We start from the raw sequence: 24153 nt of genomic DNA, 5'->3' as shown, positions 1-24153 counted from the left end.
GACCGGCGCGCGTTGTGCGGACGAAGGGCCCGGAGGGCACAGGTGGGGCCCGGATTTGTTGGAGATGAGGTGGCGAGCTGGGACCGGAGACGCAGCAGCTCCGAAAGGCGCGCTGGTGGAGGCTTAATACGGGACGTGGAGGAGTAGGCTTTCTGGAGAGGATGTTTTAGGGTGGGGAGCCCACCAGCCTTGTCTCCGAGTCGTTTGCGTCTCTTATTCCCGGTTCTAAGGGAGCGGGGAGGCCGTCGCCGCCCCGCCCGTGGGGGAGGGGAAAAGAGGCTGTGTCGGCGGAGGCAGAAGCGACGCAGATGCGAAAGTAGCGGCCTCCGGGCACCATTTCTCTGCACCGAAACAGAATCCGGGTTTGAAGGCAGCCGCCGCTTTGCTTACCCAGTACCTAGTGTTCCTCGGTCTTTGGCCCCTCTCGGGTTTATCCCTAACGTGTTCAGAAACCCTGGCTGTATATAACGTACACCTTTTTCCTGCTCTTTTTATGCAGACAATCCTGTATTGACCCGCGAATAGAAAAGATGTTTGAGTGCTTTTGGAAATGGGTTTCTTCCTCTTCCCCCACTTTGGGGGGGGGGGCAGTGGAAGGATAGTCAACGAGAAAAACATAAGCTTCCCTAGATCGTGTTGATTTTTGTTAGTCGAATCTGATCGAATTTTATCTGCGTCTTTAAAAGCAGATTTCTTAAGATGGCTCTGTGCCGATTTAGAGCGAATATAGATTTGCATCTTCAGTTTTCCGCATAGATCATTTTTCCCCCCAAGGCATACCTAATTTCTTAACAGATTTTTTTTTTAAATTTATTTGAGGGTAGGTGCCTTTGCTCCCTTTAAAAAACAACAACAACAAAACTCGTGCACCGAAGCTGGAATGATAGCAAAGTTGACCCTCCTCTCCCCAAGTTAAGATTTCAACTTGGGTTAAAATACTGTTTTTATGTTCAAGGCTCCACATACCGTGCTAGTCCTCCAAATGTTAGCATTGCCGGTACCTGGATCCGTGAACCATCAACTGCAGTTAGGGAGCCCCGTATGTTAGAGGGAAAGAAGATGGGGATTCCTTGTCTAAGCTCCATATTAGGCAGTTAATATAGCCTTAGGCATGTGAACAAAGTTTGTAAGTAAACACTTGGCCTTGGTAGTATCCAGTGGTCCTTTTGATGTCCAAAATTCCTGGTTTTAAAAGATACACGGTATGATTAGCTTGAACTTCTTAGAACCGGATTATGTGTAGTTTCTTTGGTGATATTACCTTCCTATTTTCTTAAATTTGGGGGATTAGTCATGTGTATTCCTGTGTTATGATTTAGTCTCTAGAGGCTGTTTAGTTCTGAAACGCTATCAAGGAATTGCGAGGATAAGGACCTCAAATGGATTGCTTGTTCGGAGTTGTTATGGTTCAGGTTTTTAAATATTTGGGGTTGAAATATTAGTGGTGAACAAGTCTTAAGAGTGGAGAAAACGAGAATATTCGTGGGGTACTTAGGGATCAGAAGCAGAAGAAAGGAGAAGAAGAAAAGTCTTTAAATAATTTGATATTCTAATTTAGTGTTCATTAGTTCGATTCTTGAGTTTCAGTAATATTGGCGCTGTTGGTAGCAGGAAATACTCTTTATCCATATTTTACTTATGAGAGATCAGAAATGAAAATTTCTATATCAGTTGCTGAAAATCTGTAAATACTAATGGTGTGTTAAGATTCTTAACAGTTTTCTTATCCTGCAAAATTATTGCTATTGATTACCCATTATCAGTATCGAACATTAATTCTTTCTTAGGTTACTTTAATACTGCCCATGTTTTACACTGTGTTGATACAGAGGTGGAGAATGACCCCTTTTCAAGGCTGGGTTTGATAGGTACAAACTTAAGGGTTGCTTCTGAAGTTAAATTCAGTAGAATTTAATTGACAAACATGACTTAGTTACTCTCCATCGGTAGACGCTTGTTTAAGAGCTGCTAGGACAAATCGGTTCTTATCCCAGAACTCTGGACTGGCTTCAGAAGCAATAGAATCAGTTTCTTGATGGCTGTTCATATCTTCAGTTTATTCATATCTTTTAACTTCTAGATAGTTTACCTTATTTTAGTACATCATTGCAGATATTTTGGATGACTCTTGGATTTTTGTTGTATTATGTTACTGCCCTTTCCTTTTCGCTCCTCCCAGCAGTATCAAATAAGCTGGCAGTTGGACTTCAGAAGATTTTTATATTCTTGCCTCCATAGCTGTTCTTCTAAAGTGATGGTTCTTAACCAGGTATAATGAAAATATCACTAGAGACAGGAGATCTGATTTCAAATCCTCTCTCATGACTATAACTGAGGGATCTTGTAAACTCCTTTCCGTAGGCTCCCTAACCATCAGTTTCCTTTTCTCTAAATGAAGTTAAATATCCTATCTGTTTCAAGGAGATGAAGGAACATGTAGGTTACGTGTTAAACTTTAAAGGGTAATATAAATGTGTGCTTTTATTTTCCTGGTGCAGCTTTTTCTTTTCATAATGCTTGGTCAATTTTAAGAGCTTCTGAACTTTGAAATTTGCTTCCTTTACTTTAGGGTCTGAGAAAAGAAAAGGCTTACTTTACTTAATCCACAACTACCTTTTATTTATTTCTACCACTGGTACTTAGATCTTGTTTGTGATACTTTCATTCAATGGACTGCCACAACAAATTGAAGGTTTCTGCTTTAAAGAGCTATTCATTGTTGGGGGCGACTGGCTGGCCTGGTAGAACACGGGACTCTTGATCTCACGGTTGTGAGTTCCAGCCCCACTTTGGGTTTAGGGATTACTTAAAAGTTTAAAAAAATCTTAAAAAGGTTCCTTGCTGTTTTGATTAGTAAAGAGATCTGGAGTTGCAGAAAGTTCCAGTTTTAATATGAGGTTATGTGTTGAGTTTGGGAATAGTCCGTGGCTTAGTGAGAAAGGGCCTGGGCTTGACTAATGTGATACCCGCTCTGAGTAAGGGGCTCTAGAGAGGAAAAGGAGTTAAGTATCCAGTAGTAGAGATAATCTGTGTCCTAGCAGAGACATGGCCTTTGGTAACATGGTTTCTTACTTGTAAAGAACTGCATCCTGTTACTAGAGATCTTATTCTTTTTATAGAAATCAAGATACAGTACATGTAACTTTACAGTGCTGAAATAATATTTTCGTAGATTTAAAAATTTTCTTTTGGTTTCCTGATTTTTTTTTTAAATAAGATGGCATAGTGTCTCAGCTTCTTTGCAATTTTCATTTTGACTATTTTTTCCAAGCATTGAAATGGCATCAAAATGTGGCATGAAATTTCATGTCAGTAATTTGCAGTGAGTGAAAGTCCCGTCCCCTGCCCCCAAACTACTTGACCAAAGATGCTACAGTTATCACTCTTTATAAATGGTGGTCAGGACACTCCAGGTTCCTCAAAGTGAATTTTTGATTGTGCATTTTGATGCTTATAGATTGTGGTTGCAGCCAGGTGTTTGAAGTTAACAGTAGTAGTTGGAGTCTATGATTTATGTAGATCTAGCCATTTTATCACTGTATGGAGAAATTCCTTTAATGAGAATGGAGATGCCGTTTCAGAGATCCCCAAGATTAAAGATAACTGATGGAATACGACATTATTTTGCTTGTATTACCATGTCTTTTCCATTGTAATCTGCTCTGAAAACTATTTTGTTATAGTAGATCTAAAAAATTAATTTCATTTTCTTGCCCAAGTGCATGCGTAGCCTGTACATTATTGAAATCATACCTTACTTATAAATTTTATACTGTGTTCAGTGTTTTCTTCGATGGTTTTATTGTCTTTCAAGTATTTTAATGACTGCATATGAATTGATGTTTTATGTTATAGTCAGGGTTCGGTTCATTGTATTTTTGTTTCTAAGACTGTTAATATCAGGTTACCAAAAATAGTATTTTATCAGGTAAGCGTATCAAAGATTTTTTAAATCAGCTTTTGGGAACCTTGGAGAGTGCACCCTAGGATCCTAGGCAGTAAGTTTTTCTTTTTTCTTTTCTTTTTTTTTTTTTTTTTTTTTATTTTCAGTACCCTTTTCGTTATTACTCATTCTGTACGCAACTGCTCAGTTTAATACCAGCATGGTATTAGTCTGTTTTCCCCATCTCAGCCTCCTCAGTGCTATCTTCAATTAGTTGGTAATATTTAAGCACACTTAAACTTTAACCATAAATTGTCACTAATGTAGGCTTAATGTCAGGGATTGCCTTTTTGTTTTACTAGTAGTGGTAAATGAATTCTCACACTCTTGGCCTTTATTGTAGAGTCATGTTTTCATTTCTTTTTTTTTTTTTTAAGTTTATTTATTTCTTTTAGTAATCTCTACGTCTGTGTGGGCTTACACTCACAACCCCCAGATTAAGAGTTGCTTGCTCTACCCACTGAGCCAGCCAGGCACCCCTACCCTAGAGCCATGTTTTCTAATGAGTAACATGTATCTGTTAGAAGGTTATCAGATATTAAATGAAAATTTTAAAATAGTATTTAATGTCTTACCGGTGGTGACAAGAATTGGTATATAGCCGTTTTTTATTTTTCCTGGACCCATGAGTGTTTGTTCGTTTTATATCATGTTTTTTTCCAAAGATGGGGTTTATAAATTATTCTACAATTTGCTTATTACTTTTGTGGACAGTATTTCTTGTCCACATTTATGATTTTCTTATTTTCCCCTATTTTAAATGAGTGCATAATTTTGTATTTTATAGCCTTCCATTTCCCTGTTGATGGATATTTAGACCGCTTGATTTTCTTTTGTGGCATTGAACAACTTTGAGTATACATCTTTGTGCAGTTGTATGTGTAGTTCTTTGTAATGTATCTTAGAAGTGGAATTACGGGTTTATGCGTTCATTTTTAATTAATTTTTTAAAACTGCAAAATTACATCGCCAAAAGGTTGTAACAGTTTATATTTTCACAAACATTGTGGAAGACCCCATTTCCCCACACCCTGAACAATACTGGATGTTACCAATAATTTTCATTTTTGTTTATTTTATAAGTGAAAGGTGTCAATTTTGAATAAATTGCCTTTTTTTGAACTGGATATTCTGAGTTGCAGAGTACCATGGTTCCTGTATATTGCGTTAAGGGATTCTGCATACATGTTCATGAAATGATTGACATAATGAAGTATAATTGTATTGCTAAATTTAAAATTTGGGGAATAATTTACCAACTCTTCATGTGTGGTTTAATGACTTTACACATGAAGTCATGTCAACATACAGTCATGAAACCACCACCATGGTCAAGATATAAAATAGTCCCATCACCCTAGAAGTTCTCTCCTGTTCCTTTATAGTCCTTTATGCCTCCGGCCTCTGATCTGATTTATTTATTTATTTATTTTTAAAGATTTTATTTATTTATTTATTTGACAGAGATGGAGACAGCCAGTGAGAGAGGGAACACAAGCAGGGGGAGTGGGAGAGGGAGAAGCAGGCTCATAGCAGAGGAGCCTGATGTGGGGCTTGATCCCAGAACGCCGGGATCACGCCCTGAGCCGAAGGCAGACGCCCAACCGCTGTGCCACCCAGGCGCCCCGATCTGATTTAATCGTATAGTTTTGCATTTTACAGAATGTCGTATCAGTAGAATCATGTAATACCAACTTTTTTAGCCTTCAGTAGTGCTTTTTTTTTTAAGTTACGAGAGATGTAGTTTTTTTCTGGATACAAGTCCTTTATCATATATTTATTATACAGATACTTTTTTCAGACTGTGGCTTGTCTTTTCATTTTCTAAATGATGACTTTAAATGAAAGGTTTTATATTTTGATGGAGGTCCAACTTGCAGGTGTTTTTTTTTTTAATTCTTGTGTTTTATCTAAAATCTTTACTTAACGTAAGGGTACAAAAGTTTTCTTCTAGAAATTTTAGGTTTTACATTTATGTCTGTGGTCCATTTCAACGTAATTTTTGTATGTGGGTGCCAAGTATGAGTCAGACTTCCTTTTCTTTTTAATGTGTGGATGTCAGGTTGTCCCCATATCTTTTTGTTGAAAAGATAAAATTACCTTGGTACCTTTGAAAAGAAATTGACTATATTGTGTAGGTCTGTTGTAATGCTAATTTGGGGGGGATTTCTAAAATTTCTTAAAGTTCTAAAATCAGAGCTTTAAGTTCTGATTTTAAAGTTCTAAAAGTTCTTAAAATTATTTGTGCCAAAACTGCTGTGTTTGATTTGTTTGGACCTTTAATCTCAAAACTCTCTAACTTCATATTACAAGAGTAGTATGTATTCTTGTAGATGACTGTACGAATATACAATTACATATAAATAAGCACAGGAGTGTAGATGATTGACTTTTTTTTTTTAAGATTTTATTTATTCATTTGAGAGAGAGAGAGCACAGGCAGAGGGAGAGGGAGAAGCAGACTCCCAGCTGAGCTGGGAGCCTGACCTGGGGCTCCATCCCAGGACCCGAAGATCATGACCTGAGCCAAAGGCAGATGCCTAACCCATCAGCCACCCAGGTGCCGTCCCAGTGATTGACTTTAAAGATAGCTTGAAATTGTGTGCTTAATGTATTTAATCTATTCATTAACATTCCTCCATAGTTTTATTCATTAACTACTGAGATATCTTTGTATTTTAGTTGTTGCTTCTCTTAGGGCTTTCGTATCAGAATTGTTCAACAGATTTTTTAATCCTGTTATGTGCACAGCAATGGCGGATGCTACGAAGATTATGTCTCTTGAGCATCTGGAAGCATAATGCTGCCAGGCTTATGCTTAGCATTAGCATAGAGGAGTCTTCCAAATAGGAGAGGGATGTGTCTGTGCTCATTTACATATATTATTAGGATTACGTGCAAAAGTTAGAGCTAAAGAAGAGATCTATGATACTAAGAGGAAGAAACGGTTGATCCTTTCTGGTGGACCCTAGTTAGGAAAGCCAGAGGTACAACTGGAATGAGATTTTGGGCAGGTTTTTGAAGAATGAATAGGGGAAGGATTTGGTGGCATAAGGTTTTGAGGAGATAGTCATCCCCTAAAAATTTTCTCTTAGCTTTGGCTTGAGATACTTCCTCATTTTCTTCATGTCCAATTTCTACGCCTGTTCCAGTTTTCAAATGGTATATTCTTTGTGATAGGGCTGTAGCATTTATCACATAATTGTGTTTAGGAATTTTGTCTCCCACTGGACTTTAAATTTCTTTGGAGCAGCAGATCATGTCTTTCATGTTCACCATTGTTTTTCCTTACATAGTTTTTGATACATATATAGTAGACATTCATTAAATGTTGGAAGAATTTGTGTTTTCCCTACTATTCACCCATCTTAGGTTGAATGAAATAAGACAGTGGCCTAAAGAATGAAAATTGCAGGTTCGGGGAATGATGGTGAGTGGCATACTGCTCTTCAAACACAGAATTTGTTATTGAGGTGAAAAGTGTGATGGGAGATAAATTTGGAAAGTTTGTCAGGACCATGAATGTCATGGATTTCTGTGAAGTACCTTACACTTCAAGTTAAATGCAGGTGTTTGAATTTTACTGTATTTAATGTATGCTGAACGTGATAAAGAAGTTTGGAAGATTTGAGGAAGATGTAGAGTGTAAATTCAGTGGAAGTGGAAAGAATGGGACAAAATCTGAGAAACTTTTGAGTTGTCAGGATTTCACAGTTTGGAGCTTAAAGAAGGAAAGTCACTTAGGATTGATCATTCTAGCCAAGAAGATGGTGGCATCATTAACAGAAATAAGGAAAACATTCTGAGAGATGCATATAACCTATGAGGGCATGTGTGGGTATTCGGCATGGGGTTAAAATGTAAAATTTGAGCTCATGGTAGAGACTAGATTTACATTTAGGTAGATATGAGAGCTAAAGCCATTAGACTCTCTGAAATTTCCAGGTTAGAAGACAGAACTTTGAGAACTTCTGCATTTTGATGAGAAGGAAAGTTGCCTTACGTAGAACACTAGTAGAAGCATTGGGAGGAGGTTATCAGTGATGCTGATGCAGACAAGTGGAAGACTGAGGAGAGGTCGGTGGGTTTTTAAGAATTGTGACTTTCCAGCTTCCCATGCAGATAGTGTTCTCTCAAACATGGTGAACGTTCCTAAAACCCGCCGGACTTTCTGCAAGAAGTGAGGCAAGCACCAGCCCCACGAAGTGACACAGTACAAGAAAGGCAAAGATTCTCTTTATGCCAAGGGAAAGCAGTGTTATGACAGGAAGCAGCATGGTTGTGGTGGGCAGATTAAGCCAATTTTCTGGAAAAAGGCTAAAACTACAAAGAAGATTGTGCTGAGGCTTGAATGTGTTGAGCCCAATTGCAGACTAAGAGAATGCTGGCTATTAAGAGATGCAAGCATTTTGAACTGGGAGGAGATAAGAGAAAGGGCCAAGTGATCCAGTTCTAGGCTTCATATTTTGTTATATTACGAAGATGATAAAATCTTGAGGTTATGTTCACTTCATTTGGTTGCAGTTGGTTTTTTAAGAGGGAAATAAAGTAGTGCCATCAAAAAAAAAAAAAAAAACACGTGACTTTCCAGAGAATTATATTTAAGGGAGAGCTCAGATTATATTTGAGAGGAGAGTTGAGGAAGATTAATGCACAGTTAGTAATTTAGGGAACTATATGATTAAGAAAGTGCCATGATAAAGACTCAAGTACTTTGAGAATTCAGAGGAAAGACAGTTATAGTTTATAGAAGAATCAGGAATGATTTTCAGGGATACAATATCTGGTCCTAAAGAATGCATAGGATTTCAGTTGTTACAGATAGGAAGGTATGGAATGAGTATTGGAGTAGGAATCAAAGGTTTTAGTTCTTGTTTAATAGACTTTTAGAATCCTAGTGTTGGAACAACCTAATCTAATGTTGTTAGACATAGATTATTTTACTATATTTCCTCTAAATTGTTCAGTTAGTCTCTGGAATAAATCCAGCAATGACTGTCTATTTATGAAGTAGCTCTATTCTGGTTATTCTTGCATTATATTGATCTACCTTCCTGAAATTTCCATTTACTGTTCAACCAGTAGTTAACTTTTACAAAGTAGAATTATCAGCTCATTTTATTTTATTTTATTTTTATTTATTTTTTTTTTAAAGATTTTATTTATTTATTTGACAGAGATAGAGACAGCCAGCGAGAGAGGGAACACAAGCAGGGGGAATGGGAGAGGAAGAAGCAGGCTCATAGCGGAGGAGCCTGATATGGGGCTCGATCCCATAACGCCGGGATCACGCCCTGAGCCGAAGGCAGACGCCCAACCGCTGTGCCACCCAGGCGCCCCTATCAGCTCATTTTAGACATTACATCTATGTTGTAGCCTGAGATTCTTTGCTTTGTGGGCAGCTTCATTATACTAGTTTGTGATTCACCAAACTTACTTTTAACGAGAAAGTAAGCAAAAAACCTAAGTACTTAACTAAAAGCTGAAGTTTTAGCCTAGGAAGGAACCAAAAATTCCTTTGGTTGATAATAGGTTTTTTTTTTTTTTAAGTTATTTTGAAATTGAAGAAATTGAAGTATATTATAGGATGAAGCCCAATGTGACTTCTTTTTTTTTCTTGTGTATATATGTGTTACTTTTCTTTCCTCCACTTCCCTCTCGATGGTATTAAGAGATTAAGAAAAGATAGTGGCAATTGATAGCAATTTCCCATGAGAGCTGGAGTAGATATGCTTCAGGAATTAGTCTAGGCAAATGAAGAGGAATCATTTTAAGAAACAAGAATGAATAAAAGAATGTTGATGATACACAATATATGGGGATTTTAAGTGAGATAAAGGTGAAAAGTAGAATGATGATCTCTGAAATAGTTAAGGCTCTAAGTAGTGAGGGAAACCAGATATAATCATGTTGGCATCTGGATGAATAAAAAGGACCAATTGTTTTTACTTAACAAGGAAATTTTACAGTATGGATCCCAGTGTGGCAGAAATCTCCACATTTTCACGTGTTCATGGGAAAAATGGGGTTTAATACATGCAGTTTTACTTTATCTAAAAAGATGTTAGATGATAATTGCTCTTATCTTTAAAGGTGCTAGAGCTAACAACCAACTGAAGAAGATTCTTTTTGTACATAAGTATCCTTTAATCTTGGCTGTCTTTGTTGAATCGTATAGTTTTGTGGGTTTGACCAGAGATCGTATCTCAGTTTGTAACTTAGAAAATTAAGATCCAAAAAGGTCATAGCTTTTTCATGGCCTTAGATAGTTAAAAGCTTTTTCTGTCCCATGTTCAGTGTGTTGTGTTTTGTTTTTTTTTTTTTAATAACTTTTTAAAAAGAAATGGGGGGTACCTGGGTGGCTCAGTTGGTTAAGCCTCTGCCTTCAGCTGAGGTCATGATCCCAGGATCCTGGGATTGGGCATTGGGCTCCCTGCTCAGCTGGGAGCCTGCTTCTCCCTCTCCCTCTGCCCCTCCCCCTCTCTCATGCTCTCTCTCACTGTCTCTCTCTCTCAAATAAAATCTTTTTTAAAAATTGTTCTAATTTTTAAAAATTAAAATTTTTTTAGGGGCGTCTAGGTGGCTTATTCAGGCATCTGCCTTCAGCTCAGGTGGTGATCCCGAAGTCTGGGTATCCAGCCCTGTGTCCGGCTCCCCGCTGAGCAGGGAGCCTGGTTTTCCATCTGCCTCTCCCTCTCCTCCAGCTCTCTCACTCTGTCTCTCTCTCTCTCAAATAAATAAAATCTAAAAAAAATTTAAAGAAGGAATTTAAAAAAGAAATGAAAGGACCCAAATCCCAGAAATTGCTTACCTAAGAGTTGGGTACTTTGCTGTGAATAATAAAAACAGCACAATTGTTCTTGTAATCACATTTATTCTGAATGTATAATTTGGCTCTTTTGTTTTTCCCCTTGACCAAATTCTTGTCTATATTGGCTGTGTATGAATTATAAATGCAAGCTTTGTATTACTCAGTTTTCCAAGTCTTAACTTCCTACAGCTACCCAGACTACCTGTTGGTGGTTCATTTATAATTTAATCTTAATGTTTCTTTGATGCATTCCTTATGTATTGCACTGTTAATTTTCCTACTCTAGGGAAGATGGGCAAGATGGCAGTTTGTGTAGAACAAATAAATTAGTGTGTCTTGAAAAATAGGTAAGTCAGGTTACTTTTTTCCCTTTTGTCTCTAATATATTTCGGGTTGATGTTGATGTGGTTAATTTCCACCAGTTATATTTAGCCCACTAAATTCTTTTTTTTTTTTTAAGATTTTTGAAATTTATTCATTTGAGACAGGGAGAGAGAGAACATGAGCAGAGGAAGGGGAGAAGCAGATTACCCGCTGAGCCAGGACCCCAACTCTGGGGGCTCAGTCCCAGGACCCAGAGATCATGACCTGAGCCCAAGGCAGATGCTTTAACCATCTGAGCCACCCAGGTGCCCCCAGCCCACTAAATTCTGACTCACTTTAAATCAGAGTTAATAAGGAAGAAGTATCCTATGAGTAACTTCTTTTTGTTTTATCATTCCCTGTGGAAGCCTTCCCTGCACCTAAAGATGGACTCTGCCCAGCCTCTGTATAGCTCTTTGTTTAGCCTTTTACCACATTAGCATTGCCTTACCTCATCCACCATTTGAGGTTCACTTTCCAAGTTACCTCCTTTGAATAATTTATTGAATAATCTCGTTAAAGTTGCCTTCACTGTGTGTCTACCTTGCCTGTCTCTGATCTGTATTGATGATGTGACCACCATACTCGTGATTGTATATGTAGATGGTGGGCTTTTGAAAGCCTCTCAAACTTTGTTACAATAACTCTAAAGTGTATTCTGACCTTTCTTTGGTATTGATACATGTATTCAGTCTTTTTTTTTTTTTTTTTTTTTTTTTTACTTTGGTTATATGTATGTGACCAAAATGGTAGGTAAATGTATCCTTCATGAATGTGATGGAAGATTTGGGATAGATGACAGTGTCATTGTAGAAAATCTGGAAATACGAAGAGAAGGAAGAAAAACATGAGAATCTCCAAATCCATCAGCAGTCCCTAATAGCATTTCTATTATTTACCATTTGAACAAAACTGTTTTGTACATAGATATTGTATTTGGAGGTTAAGTTAGTATCTTACCACATCGTAGTATTATTTTGGCATCAGTTACAGTATTAAAGTATGTATTAATTTTCATTTTAGTTATTTTATAAAATTTTACTAGATAAGTCTGTTCTTTACACTTCCCCATTATTCAAAATAAAAATACTGTGTTGCTTAGCTTTGTTACTTTAAATGTAGCAGATGGGAATTCTTTTATGCATTAGGATTTGCTAGTCCTTATTGGAAGTTTTTAGGTTTAGGGGAAACAAATGGCACCTGAAGTGACACTATCTGATTGTGCTTTGTGAATTAAATTTTTCTTTTCTTTTTTTAAAAAAAGATCGTTTAATTGTAGGTGATACAGAATTCAAGGTAGAACAAAGACTGAAGAGCAGATGGGCAGGATTCTAGGCTGGGTTTACTCTGACCTTACAGCTAAGGTAGCAATGGCTGAGTAAGAGGGAGTAAAGAGAAGATGAGCCCCACTGTATGGGTTTTTTTTTTTCTTCTTTTCCAAAGTTTATTCTTTAATGTACAACAGGCTCTGACACAACACTTCATTCTAGGTAAAGGTAGCAACATGTTATGGCAGAGAATCAGATGTTTTAAACAGCAGTGGAAATCAGGTAGCAATCTCCTAATGGAGACACAAGGAACTGCTTACTTCCTGCCAGATTTCTCACCTGTGGCCTGGGGACCCTTCCCCAGACCCTTCACTTTAGTTCCTCCAGCTGCTTCTCTTTTTGTTTCTGTTGGAAAGCCTTAGCTTCCTCTTCATCTCCGTGAACTGCTTCAAAGGCTTCTTGTTACTGCCTCATCCCTAGACCCTGCCACTGGAAGCAGTGAATTAACTATTTTTGAAAGCAAGTGAGGCATTAAAAATTTAAACAGGTTTGTGGGGTTTTGTACCATTTCAGGACTGTCATAAAAGGAGAGAAAACACTGGGATTGTATAGAGCTACAGTCTTGCCTGTAGGCTCTGCCATGGTTTATGTATTTATAAAGATTTTTTTTTCAAGATTTTATTTACTCATTTCACAGAGAGTGCACGCAAGCACAAGCAGCACAAGCAGGAGGAGCGGGAGAGGGAGAAGCAGACTCCCCATTGAGCAGGGAGCCCAAGGCGGGGCTGGATCCCAGGATCCCAGGATCATGACCTGAGCCAAAGGCAGATGCTTAACCAGCTGAGCCACCCAGGCACCCCTATTTCTAAAGATTTAACTTGAGAGAGAGGGAGAGAGCGTGCGTGCACAAGTGGGGGTGGGGGCAGAGGGAGAGGGACAAGCAGACCTGCTGAGTGCAGAGGCCAACTTGGGGCTTGATTCCAGGACCCTGAGATCATAAACTGGGCTGAAGTCAGACAATCAGCTGAACCACCCAAGTGTGCCTCCTGATTTTTATTTAAAAACATTATCACAATTGTAATGATTATGGCAGGTTTTCTTTGGCTATAGAATTTTTTGTTTAAAGGAAACCTAGGGACACCTGGGTGACTCAGTCGGTTAAGTGCGGCTCTTGGTTTTGGCCCAGGTCATGATCTCCTGGTTCTGAGACTGAACCCTGTGTCCTCTGCACTGGGCGTGTAGCCTGTTTAGGATTCTTTCTCTCTCCCACTCTCCTTCTACCCCTCCTCCTCCCTCTCTAAAAAAAAAGAAAGAAAAGAAAGAAACCTACATTGAGATTTATTTGTAAGCAGGAATTTAAACTGTATCCCAGTTTGCCCAGTAAATACAGATACAGTGGATTTTTTCATAACTTTTAAGTGTAATAGGAGAAAGGATATTTGATTATAAATTATATACATATATATATTTAAACAAATAATATTTAACTTTCTATTTTCTTCTCCCTCTTTTCCAATTCCTGATGTTATAATTTTGACTGATCTGGGGGCTATAACCATATATAATTCATTTACTTTAAATTATTGTGTTCCTATATGTATTTTGTATTTGTTTTTCTTTTATTTTTAAGCCCCCCCATCAGCATAGACCCTCCCTCCCCCTGCCTTGACTGTGGATTTGTTATTCTTGATCATACCTTTGAGATTTCAGCTTAGCAGTACTTTATCATAGCACCTCACCCATTCTGTTTCCTGTGTGCTTGTTTATAATCCATGACAGATTATGAACTTTTAAGTTTTTATTTTAATTCTAGTTAACATACAGTATTACATTAGTTTCAGGTGTACAGTATACAGATTCAGCACTTCCATACATCACCCTGTGTTGATCACCTATTTAACCCATCCCCCCACCCACCTCCCCTCTGGTTTAACCATCAGTTTGTTCTCTGGATTTAAGGGTCTGTTTCTTGATTTGTCTCTCATATTTTTTTCCCTTTTGCTTGTTTTGTTTCTTAAATTCCACCCGATTATAAACTTCTGGAGGGCTAAAGTCTTAATCTTGTTCACCACGCTGTCCCCTTTATCAAAGAACACCTGGCAATATAGTTAGATGCTTATTACTTAGTTAACGGAAAGAAATACTGGACATATACCAAATGTAAAAAAAATACTATTCTCTGCGTACTCAGGTTATTGCTGATTTTTAATGGTAATTATTATCATTTTGACACAGTGAAATAGTTCTAAGGAGAGCAAATAGAAAATACAAGTCCGTACTTTCCCATAATAAGTCCAATCTCCAGGTCCTGACTTGTGCCTTCTGCCTAGTTTTCAAAAGTAAACTATCGGAATCGGAGGACATGGATTATAGTCACCAGAGGAAAGCGGTACTGTGCATGGAAAAGACTTGGTTATGTTGTTCATACTGTGAGGCAGCATGGTACTTTCTCGGAATAAGACAAAGAACTATGTGGGGGTGGGGGGGTAATTGAGGAATAGAGACAAAGAGGAACTGCACATATTGGAAGTTACCAGTAGTTGTTGGGAATTTATTATTTTGTTGTTGTAAATTGCTTTTCAATAAATGTATTGTCTTTATTCCTGTTTGTATGGCTAAGAAAATTTACTTCCTGGAAGTTTACAAAGATGAGTTTTTAATAGTTATCATTCTTGTTTTTGCTCCCTTAGCATTTGACATTGTGCAGCAAAGAAATGGTTATGGAGAAGCCCAGTCCGCTGCTTGTAGGGCGGGAGTTTGTGAGGCAATATTATACTTTGCTGAATAAAGCTCCAGAATATTTACACAGGTAAATTCTAAATGGATTATTTAGTATTTTTATTTAGTTTTGTTTTCTTGAATAGGCCTACATAGTATTTTGTCTTTCTTATTTCATGTTCTGATTCTTTCTTTGCAAATCATAACCAATATTTTAATTGTCTAATGGCTAAAACCGTTTTTGCAAGTTTTTAATGAGATCCACAGGGGTGCCTGGGGTGGTTCAGTAAGTTAAGCGTCCGGCTCTTGATCTCAGTTCAGGCCTTGATCTCAGGGTTGTGATTTAAAGCCTTGTACGGGGCTCCATGCCCAGCTTACTCCTTTAAAAAAAAAAAAAAAAGTGAAATCCACAGTAGAAAAATGCTTCACATTATATCCTATTATATAGAACACATTCATATCTGTGTACATAACGTACACAATTACATCCTTCAGTATTTTGTATTTCATTTAAATAAACTTTGGACTTGACCAACTAATGGGTTCTAGTCTGCAATTTGAAATCGCAGTCATTAGTTGATTTTTAAGTTCCTTATAGCAGTGTTAGAAAATGAATCATCTAAGTGATTATACTTGGGAAAATTTCTGATTGATCTGCAAAATAGTATTCCTTGGTAAAACAGCAGTAGTAGCCTTGTTTGCTATTTTGGCAGGAGTTGGACATCTGTAAGCTTATTTTTTCCAGAAGTTGAAATGAAATTGATTTGTATTGTGAGTAGTATTTATAATTTTTGTTCTTCCTGTGTATTTTAGCAGGTGAAAGATAAATGAGACTTTTATAAGGATTAGGTTTTGCAAGTATTTGTTATGGAACACACCAGCCACATGAGTTAAGGGATAAGTCATTGCCACTTCATATGGGGAAAGCTGTTAAAAGGACTTATGTTCTTTTAGCTAGGTTCTCTTTATAAGTATGCTGAGCACTCTAAAGTTAGATTTTGCAGTATGTCTTCTATTATTCCATAAAACATTTTTCTATAACAAATACCGTCCTCAAAAAAAAAAAATCCAAAAGTGAATACCTGTACATTTTTCTAACTATAGAAATAAAAGATGCTCTTGTTGACAATGTAGGTAGAGGAGTTTGGGGTGGGGAGGGGAGAATGGAATTATAGGGCCTTTCCTTGTCTGAAATTTAGTCTTTATATAATGTAGGTATTAGCATGTTTTGTTTTTTGTTTTTTTTGTAGTGACAATAGGGCTGTCCACCATCATTTCCCAAAAAACCCGTAAGCTTCTGTTTTATGTGTAGCTTATGTAACCAATTTACCTTTTAATGGAAATCAGTTTGTAATTTTTCACTTGTTAAACTGTGATCAGTATCCTTATATATGCATCTTTGTGTACCTTTCTAGTTATTTTCTTAAGATAAGTTCTTAGAAGTAGAATTGTTAATCAAAGGTATAATTATTTCTAAGGCTTCTCCTACACTTAACAGCCAAGTTATCCTCTGGAAAAATGGTAGTTAACATGTTTGCCAGTGGTACGTGCGAGAAAATAGTGTAAACTTAAAAATACAGGTAGTCGTTAAAAACATGAACTATGGATCTAGACTGTCTGGGTTCATGTCTTGGCTACCCCACTTGATTAGTGTGTGGCCTTAGAGTTAATTTCTTCTGAACCTCAGTTTGCTCATTTACATAATAGTGCTTATTTCATGACGTTGTTAGGGAAGGGGTAAATAAATCAATATATGTAATGCACCGAGAACATTGCTTGGCATAGAGGAAGTCTTACATGTTTCATTAACAATAGGAGCTGAGTTCTCTTTATGAAAAAATTAATTTTGCATGTTTGATAACCTTAATTTAGAAATATATTCTAATTGCTTTAGATAATGCCTGAGAAATGCTAATTTATCATGTACTTAAGAGCAGTATGAAATATTAATGAGATATCAAATACTGAAATAATGTAGATTTTCTTATTTGGTCTCTGAATTATTTCAATTATTGTAAATCTAACTAAACTTGTTTTAATCTAAGCTTTTGGAATTAGTAATCATTTGGAACTTTGAGTAGAATGTTAAATAGCATCTGATTCCCAAACAAATCTAGAGAACTGAGTTTTGTATCTAAAGGGGAAAACTGGGTCAATTACTACAGCATCAGTATTTAGAATGTGTTTTGAATATCTCATTCTTCCAATTCAAAAAATAGATATGATGGGAATTAGATGAGAATTGCAAGTGATTTGAGTGTATTTTCAGTGTGCCAGGCCAGAATTCTGTCATTACTCATTTAATCCTTACAACAACCCTATGGAGTAGTTACTATTATTGTGTTTGATAACCAAGGAAACAGAACTTAAGAACTGTAAGTGACTTTATCAGGATTTTACAACTATTGAGTGACAAAGCCAGACATGAAAGTGGGTCTGTTTTATACCAGAACTCTACTGCGTCTTTAGGCTTCTCTTGACAATTGAATGTTAATCAATTATCATTGGCTTTATAGGTTTTATGGCAGGAATTCTTCCTATGTTCATGGTGGAGTAGATGCTAGTGGAAAGCCCCAGGAGGCTGTTTATGGCCAAAATGTAAGTATCAATTTCATACACATTTTAGATTTTATTCCTTTTTTTGTGTGTTAAGGTAGTTGAAAATAGCCTTTTTGTGCCTATGGATTTCTTCCTGAATGACTTGTAACTAGGATTTTACGTTACAGTAGTTGTTAAATGAGCTTTCAGTTCTTATAAATATCCATTTTGTTTGAAACGGTGTTAACACTGGGTTGGATACAAAGGAGAAGATAGGAAATTATCTATCATTGATGTATTTTATACATGAAACAGTTGAGAACTATAAAGGTTATACAAATATGAACTAAACCTTATGTTACAGGAATGCACAGAAATATATGTACTTTATGACATTACAGAAGATATGGGACTTCAGCTAGATGCTGAATTACAGAATTTGGCCTTACCTACAAAAGGAAATTAGAGGTAGAAGAAATGGCACCAGCAAACCCAGTAAAGTAAAATCAGCTGTGAGGTCAAGGAGTAGTCAACACAGTCTGTCTGAATGATTAAAAGCTTAATACAGAATAGTATTGGGAGAGAGCTATATAAAGCCCGTGTTATTGCTTAATATGAGATAGCCATAGTGATCTCTTGTATCGAGCTGTGACGTGTTGAAAATGGTGGTTTAGGAACATCAACCTAGGAGTAACGCATATCTTGGTGGAAAGGATTCAAATGAGGCAGAAAGATTATGTAGTTAATATTCTAGAGTTGTGAGAAAATCAGTGAAGCTCTATTGTATTAAGTAATGACGTATCACAACAGTTTGTATTTCCTCCTTCTTTTCTTCTATTAAAGGATATACACCACAAAGTATTATCTCTGAACTTCAGTGAATGTCATACTAAAATTCGTCATGTGGATGCTCATGCAACCTTGAGTGATGGAGTAGTTGTCCAGGTCATGGGTTTGCTATCTAATAGTGGACAGCCAGAGAGGAAGTTTATGCAAACCTTTGTTCTGGCTCCTGAAGTAAGTTTTCATTTCACTTACGTTTCATTTATATGATTTTATTTGGTGGTTATTAGTTGCTTGAAGTGTCCAGAGTTTCTTCTTACAGGTGTAGATATGCATGTGGCTAAACTTGAGAAATTGGTATTGAACCCATTGATGAACATTTGACCCTTGAGCAGCGCAGGGATTTGGAGCACCGAACTTCCTCCTGTGCAGTTGAAAATCCATGTACAGGGGCGCCTGGGTGGCACAGCGGTTAAGCGTCTGCCTTCGGCTCAGGGCGTGATCCCGGCGTTATGGGATCGAGCCCCACATCAGGCTCCTCCGCTATGAGCCTGCTTCTTCCTCTCCCCGCCCCCCCCCCCCCCGCTTGTGTTCCCTCTCTCGCTGGCTGTCTCTATCTCTGTCGAATAAATAAATACAATCTTTAAAAAAAAACAAAAAAGAAGAAAGAAAGAAAATCCACGTACAGGGGCGCCTGGGTGGCTCAGTCATTAAGCGTCTGCCTTCGGCGCAGGGTGTGATCCCAGGGTCCTGGGATCGAGCCCCATAGCGGCTCCTCTGCTGAGAGCCTGCTTCTTCTTCTCCCACTCCTCCCGCTTGTGTTCCCTCTCTCGCTGGATGTCTCTCTCTCTGTCAAATAAATAAATAAAATCTTTAAAAAAGAAAGAAAGAAAGAAAATCCATGTACAGCTTCTGACTTTTCAAAAACCTTACTAATAGCCTATCGTTGACCAGAAGCCATACTAATAGTATAAATAGTCGATTAACACATGTTTTGTAGCTTATATGTATTCTATAATTCTATATTGTATTCGTACAATAAAGTAAGCTAGAGAAAGGAAAATGGTATTACATAAAATACATTTACCGTACTATACTATATCGAAAAAAATGTGTTAAGTGGACTTGTGCAGTTCAAACCTGTGTTCAGGGGTCATCTGTAATTTGAGCTTTGTGTGTACATACTTTGCCTTTTTTATTTTTTTCACTTTGCTTATTTAGAAGTAAAAAGTCTGCTGATACAAATGTATCGATAGATTTATTAAGATTATAGAAATATAAAAAGTATCTTATTTAGTAAGTTATGTGTTAAAATGGCAGTTTCATTTGTTAATTATAATTAGTCTTGGTTCTCTTCTATTGAGTACCCATTCCTCAGTTCCACTATTTGAATGATCTTCTATAGTATACTTTATATTAACATAGCATGTTTAATTTTAGAAAATTATACTTAGTCTACATTGTATTTCTATAGTGTTAAAATAGATAGTGCATATGCCGTGTAATTTGTTCTTTTTATGCAGTTCCGCATTTATGAGTATTTAATGGAATATTTGGATTTTGTTTTCCTGTAGGGATCTGTTCCAAATAAGTTTTATGTTCACAATGATATGTTTCGTTATGAAGATGAAGTATTTGGTGATTCTGAACCAGAACTTGATGAAGGTGAGGTTAAGATAGGCTTCTATCAGTACTCTTAAAGAACACGAGAAGTATGAAACTTAAATTTGCCTCTATTGTACCTGAGTCAAACCCTCTTTTGTCCTTTTTGTTAAAAAGAAATAGCTGTTCATTGTATGACGTCATATAAAAATCAGACATAGAAAGTAACATCCTTTATATATAGCCAAGAGTTTGGTGCCTATATAGAATTTTGTTGGATCCCATCCTTAGCAATAATTATTTTTATAAAAATGGAATTATGCTGGTTTAAAGCTAGCTCTTTTCTATTTAATATATCTTTGTTGGCCTTCAGTTTTTGGGCTATATCATAATTACTGATCTTTCATTTATTATATTTTCTTTTCATTGTCACACTATTGAATAGATGTGACATAGGAAACTGAGTTACGGCTTAATATCATTTATTTCCTGTCCTTTCCTTTTCTTGCTAATAGATCATTTTTAAAAATAGGGCCACCTGCGTGGCTCAGTTAAGTGTCTGGCTCTTGATCTTGGCTTAGGTCTTATCTCATGGTCATGAGTTTGAACCCTGCGTTGGGCTCCACATTGGGCTTCACACTGGGCATAGAGCCTATTTAAATAAATAAGGGATGCCTGGCTTGCTCAGTTGGTTAAGCGTCTGCCTGTGGCTAGGGTCATGATCCTGGGGTCCTGGGATGGAGTCCAGCATCAGGTTCCTTGCTCAGCGGGGAGCCTGCCTCTGCCTGCCACTCTCCCTGCCTGTGCTCACTCTCTCGCTCACTCCGGCACATGTTCTCTCTCTGACAAATAAATAAAATCTTGAAAAAAAATAAAAACAGAGTAAATATCAAACTTCATCTTGCTTTTCAATTGTTAAGAGAACAGGGAATACTGCATTTGAGTGCCTTGTAAGAAAAAGGTCAGTTTTTAAAACTAGCATATCACTTCCTTAAACATTAAAAATATGCATATGAAATTGTTTGTTGAGTCTCTTAAAAAAGAAATGTGTGTTCTGTATTGTCAGAATCAGAAGATGAGGTAGAAGAGGAGCAAGAAGAAAGGCAACCATCTCCAGAACCTGTGCAAGAAAATGCTGATAGTGGTTACTATGAAGCTCACCCTGTGGCGTAAGAATAGTGTTTGCGAGGCCAAATTTGGTCTAGACTCTAATGTAGTTGCTAGGTAGTTTTTGTTCCTGGGATTACTGTTAGAAGTGACTTTTTGATAAAGCTACCTGTCAGGCCAGTATTTGATATATATATATATATCATATATAAGGGCAAGAAATTTGGAAAGAGTTGTTTTATTTACATAAAAAATTGAACATGGTTTTGCCCAAAACAGTGTTTACTTACTGATAATGCAGAATAGTTGGGACAACACAGCATTTTATTTTATTTTTATAAATATGGGGTTATTTATAGTTAGTATTGAAGTAAACATTTTTAGTAATCTAGTAATTCCATTTAAAAATGGTCGGGTTAGGGTGTGCCTGGGTGGCTCAGTCGTTAGGCATCTGCCTTCGGCTCGGGGCATGATCCCGGAGTCCTGGGATCGAGCCCCACATCAGGTTCCTCTGCTGGGAGCCTGCTTCTTCCTCTCCCACTCCCCCCGCCTGTGTTCCGTCTCTCACTGGCTGTGTCTCTGTCAAATAAATAAAATCTTTAAAAAAAAAATGGCGGGGTTAAAGAAATGCTGCTTAAGACTGTTATTCCCTTCTGCCTTCTAGTTCTTATTGAACTTTTGCTTCAAAGCAGCTTATTACTAGTTATGCCCATTAGAGAAGTACTACATTTTGTTTTATTAGAACTGATCATTTCACTCATACTGAAAAATGAACAAAATATTTTATTATAGTAATGGCATAGAGGAGCCTTTGGAAGAATCCTCTCATGAACCTGAGCCTGAGCCAGAATCTGAAACAAAGACTGAAGAACTAAAGCCACAAGTGGAGGAGAAGAACTTAGAAGAGTTGGAGGAGAAGTCTACTTCTCCTCCTCCTGCTGAACCTGTTTCTCTGCCACAGGAACCACCAAAGGTTAGATCAGAGGAACTTTTTAGGCCTGTAACAGCACACTTTCACATTTGGTACCGCTAATGAAGCATGACCTTTGTTCTTTTATGTTAAATGGCTTAATATAGTAAACTATGCTTGTTTATGTATATGAAAGCTGTGGGGTTTTTGCAATCCTGAGGAAATGTCTTTGTATTCACGATCCTCCTCCCCCCAGATACCCCTAAGAGTGAAACTTAAGATTAATCCTTATCTGTATGCAGTGTTTAGTCTCGTTTTACATGAAATTATTTGAGTCCACGTATAAAGCTGAGAGTCGCTCTTCCATTCTGTGTAAGTCCTCTATGCACGGATGCAACTGGAGTCGTGAAATTTCCCAACTTAAACAAGTTGGCCTATTAAAAGAAGAGATCCCGTTATTTCTGGTTAAAATGGGAGCAATTTTCTTACTACACCAATTAAACTGTCTTGGAAAGATTAAGTGACACCCATAGTGTACCATTTAAGCCTACCTAAAACATCTTTTATCTTTCTGTAAAGTAGAAGGTTAAAGTATATATGGGTAGTGAGAGGAGATTCCTTGTTCAATTTGTGAATGTCTGTTAAAGTTTCCAGTGAGTACTCTCTTCTTTCCTGTCCTTCCCCTCAACACCATCACACACCTTATCTTCCCCCAAAAGGGGAAAGAAATTGGTTCTATTAGGTTCTTATTTTTCTAGCATGTGTAGGTAGTGGTTTTGTTTGCCATTGCTCATCTCCTTAGAGCAAATAGGAACTTTGCTTGTGGATTTATTTAGTAGATCAGACAAAACAAATAATCTTGCATAATGAGATTTTGAAAGCTGGCACATAGACTGGCATGTGTGTGTGTGCCTTTTTTTTGAGGAGTCCTCCAATATAGAATAATAGTTTAGAAATGAAAAGAAAATATATATTTGGAAGTTTCCCTGTAGGAATGTTGGTGGTTTTCCATGATTAGTAGTCTAGGTTTGTTGCATTTCCTGCAGGCTTTCTCCTGGGCTTCAGTGACCAGTAAAAACCTGCCTCCTAGTGGTACTGTTTCTTCCTCTGGAATTCCACCCCATGTTAAAGCACCAGTCTCACAGGTAACCAATCTGTGAACACATCGGATTGTATCCTTGTTACATTGCCAATTGCTTATCTTTTCTATACTTCTTTAATTGAGTCAATCAGAAATTATGGATTAAATATACAAAAAAATTGTATTAAATGTCAGTGCACCCACTTTAAATGCCAAATTTCTATCATCTGCATAGGTGGTATTTGGGGTTTGGGTGTGAAATACACATTAAGTTGGTTTGATAGATAAAGTGAGTCATTTAAAAGGCTTCTTAAAATAACAAAAAAATTCCTTTTAAAGTTAAAATTTATTTAGCAGAAATATTTTAGGGAAAGACACAAAATAGTATGGCATTATAAAAATCACTGTTTTAAAAAAAAATAGAAAACTTTTAAAAATAACACTGCCTAAGCTCTCAGTCTGTAAGTGGTTCACTCTGTTTAATTGAAGCCTGTACCAACTTATGACTGTAGTGTTCACTTAACTGATCATTCCAGTATTCTGCTTTTCATCTGTTTGTCATCTTACCCATTTCAGAGCTTTCAAAAACATTGAAAATAAGACACTGGCTACCTGATGTGTTTATTAGGTGTAGTTTAGAATTAACTAAATTATAATTAAATTTATAGTACAGTTAAAAGGTATTCAATTCTTTTTTCTACATTTTGAGTCAGACTTTATTCCACTAGAAAATTTACATTTAAAATGGTTAGTGCATATATAATTATTTGTATACGCCTCTTATATGCTCTAAACGGTGAAACTTTGAGGTTTCAAAAAAGTAATAATCATTAGACAGTCTTTATGGTGTTGGTACACATAGCTACATAATAGAAGAATACATGGTCTCAAGATACCTGTTTTTTTTCAGTTAACATTCAGGAAATGTTGAAAAATGTCAGATCACAAACCAGAATTCTTAGTGAAGAAAATTTGTCAAGTATTGGTTGTGCTTTTCAACCCCTTCTGAAGACTTGATGAGTGACTTCT

At 37.0% G+C, this 24153-nt stretch overlaps 1 protein-coding gene and 1 pseudogene across 6 annotated transcripts in view; both read left to right on the top strand.

Annotated features, from left to right (window-relative positions):
- G3BP2 (G3BP stress granule assembly factor 2) overlaps positions 1-24153 on the top strand; it is an 80449-nt gene that overhangs the window by 47595 nt on the left and 8701 nt on the right. For 3 of the 6 annotated variants that reach the window (XM_044388179.3, XM_026509947.4, XM_044388180.3), the window contains exons 2-8: positions 15076-15194; positions 17620-17701; positions 18485-18658; positions 19999-20089; positions 21093-21195; positions 21926-22106; positions 23090-23188. In XM_044388179.3, the coding sequence (XP_044244114.1) occupies positions 15100-15194; positions 17620-17701; positions 18485-18658; positions 19999-20089; positions 21093-21195; positions 21926-22106; positions 23090-23188 (825 nt within the window). In that variant the 5' untranslated portion in view covers positions 15076-15099. The remainder of the gene's footprint in view (positions 1-15075; positions 15195-17619; positions 17702-18484; positions 18659-19998; positions 20090-21092; positions 21196-21925; positions 22107-23089; positions 23189-24153) is intronic. The other 3 variants (XM_048211835.2, XM_026509948.4, XM_048211836.2) reach the window with 1 other exon arrangement.
- LOC113263264 (60S ribosomal protein L36a-like) lies at positions 4015-8519 on the top strand (annotated as a pseudogene).

The sequence above is a fragment of the Ursus arctos genome, unplaced genomic scaffold, assembly GCF_023065955.2.
Source record: "Ursus arctos isolate Adak ecotype North America unplaced genomic scaffold, UrsArc2.0 scaffold_9, whole genome shotgun sequence".
NCBI classification, from domain to species: domain Eukaryota; kingdom Metazoa; phylum Chordata; class Mammalia; order Carnivora; family Ursidae; genus Ursus; species Ursus arctos.
Note: the sequence above shows the minus strand (reverse complement) of the source record. Positions and strands in the feature narration are given on the sequence as shown.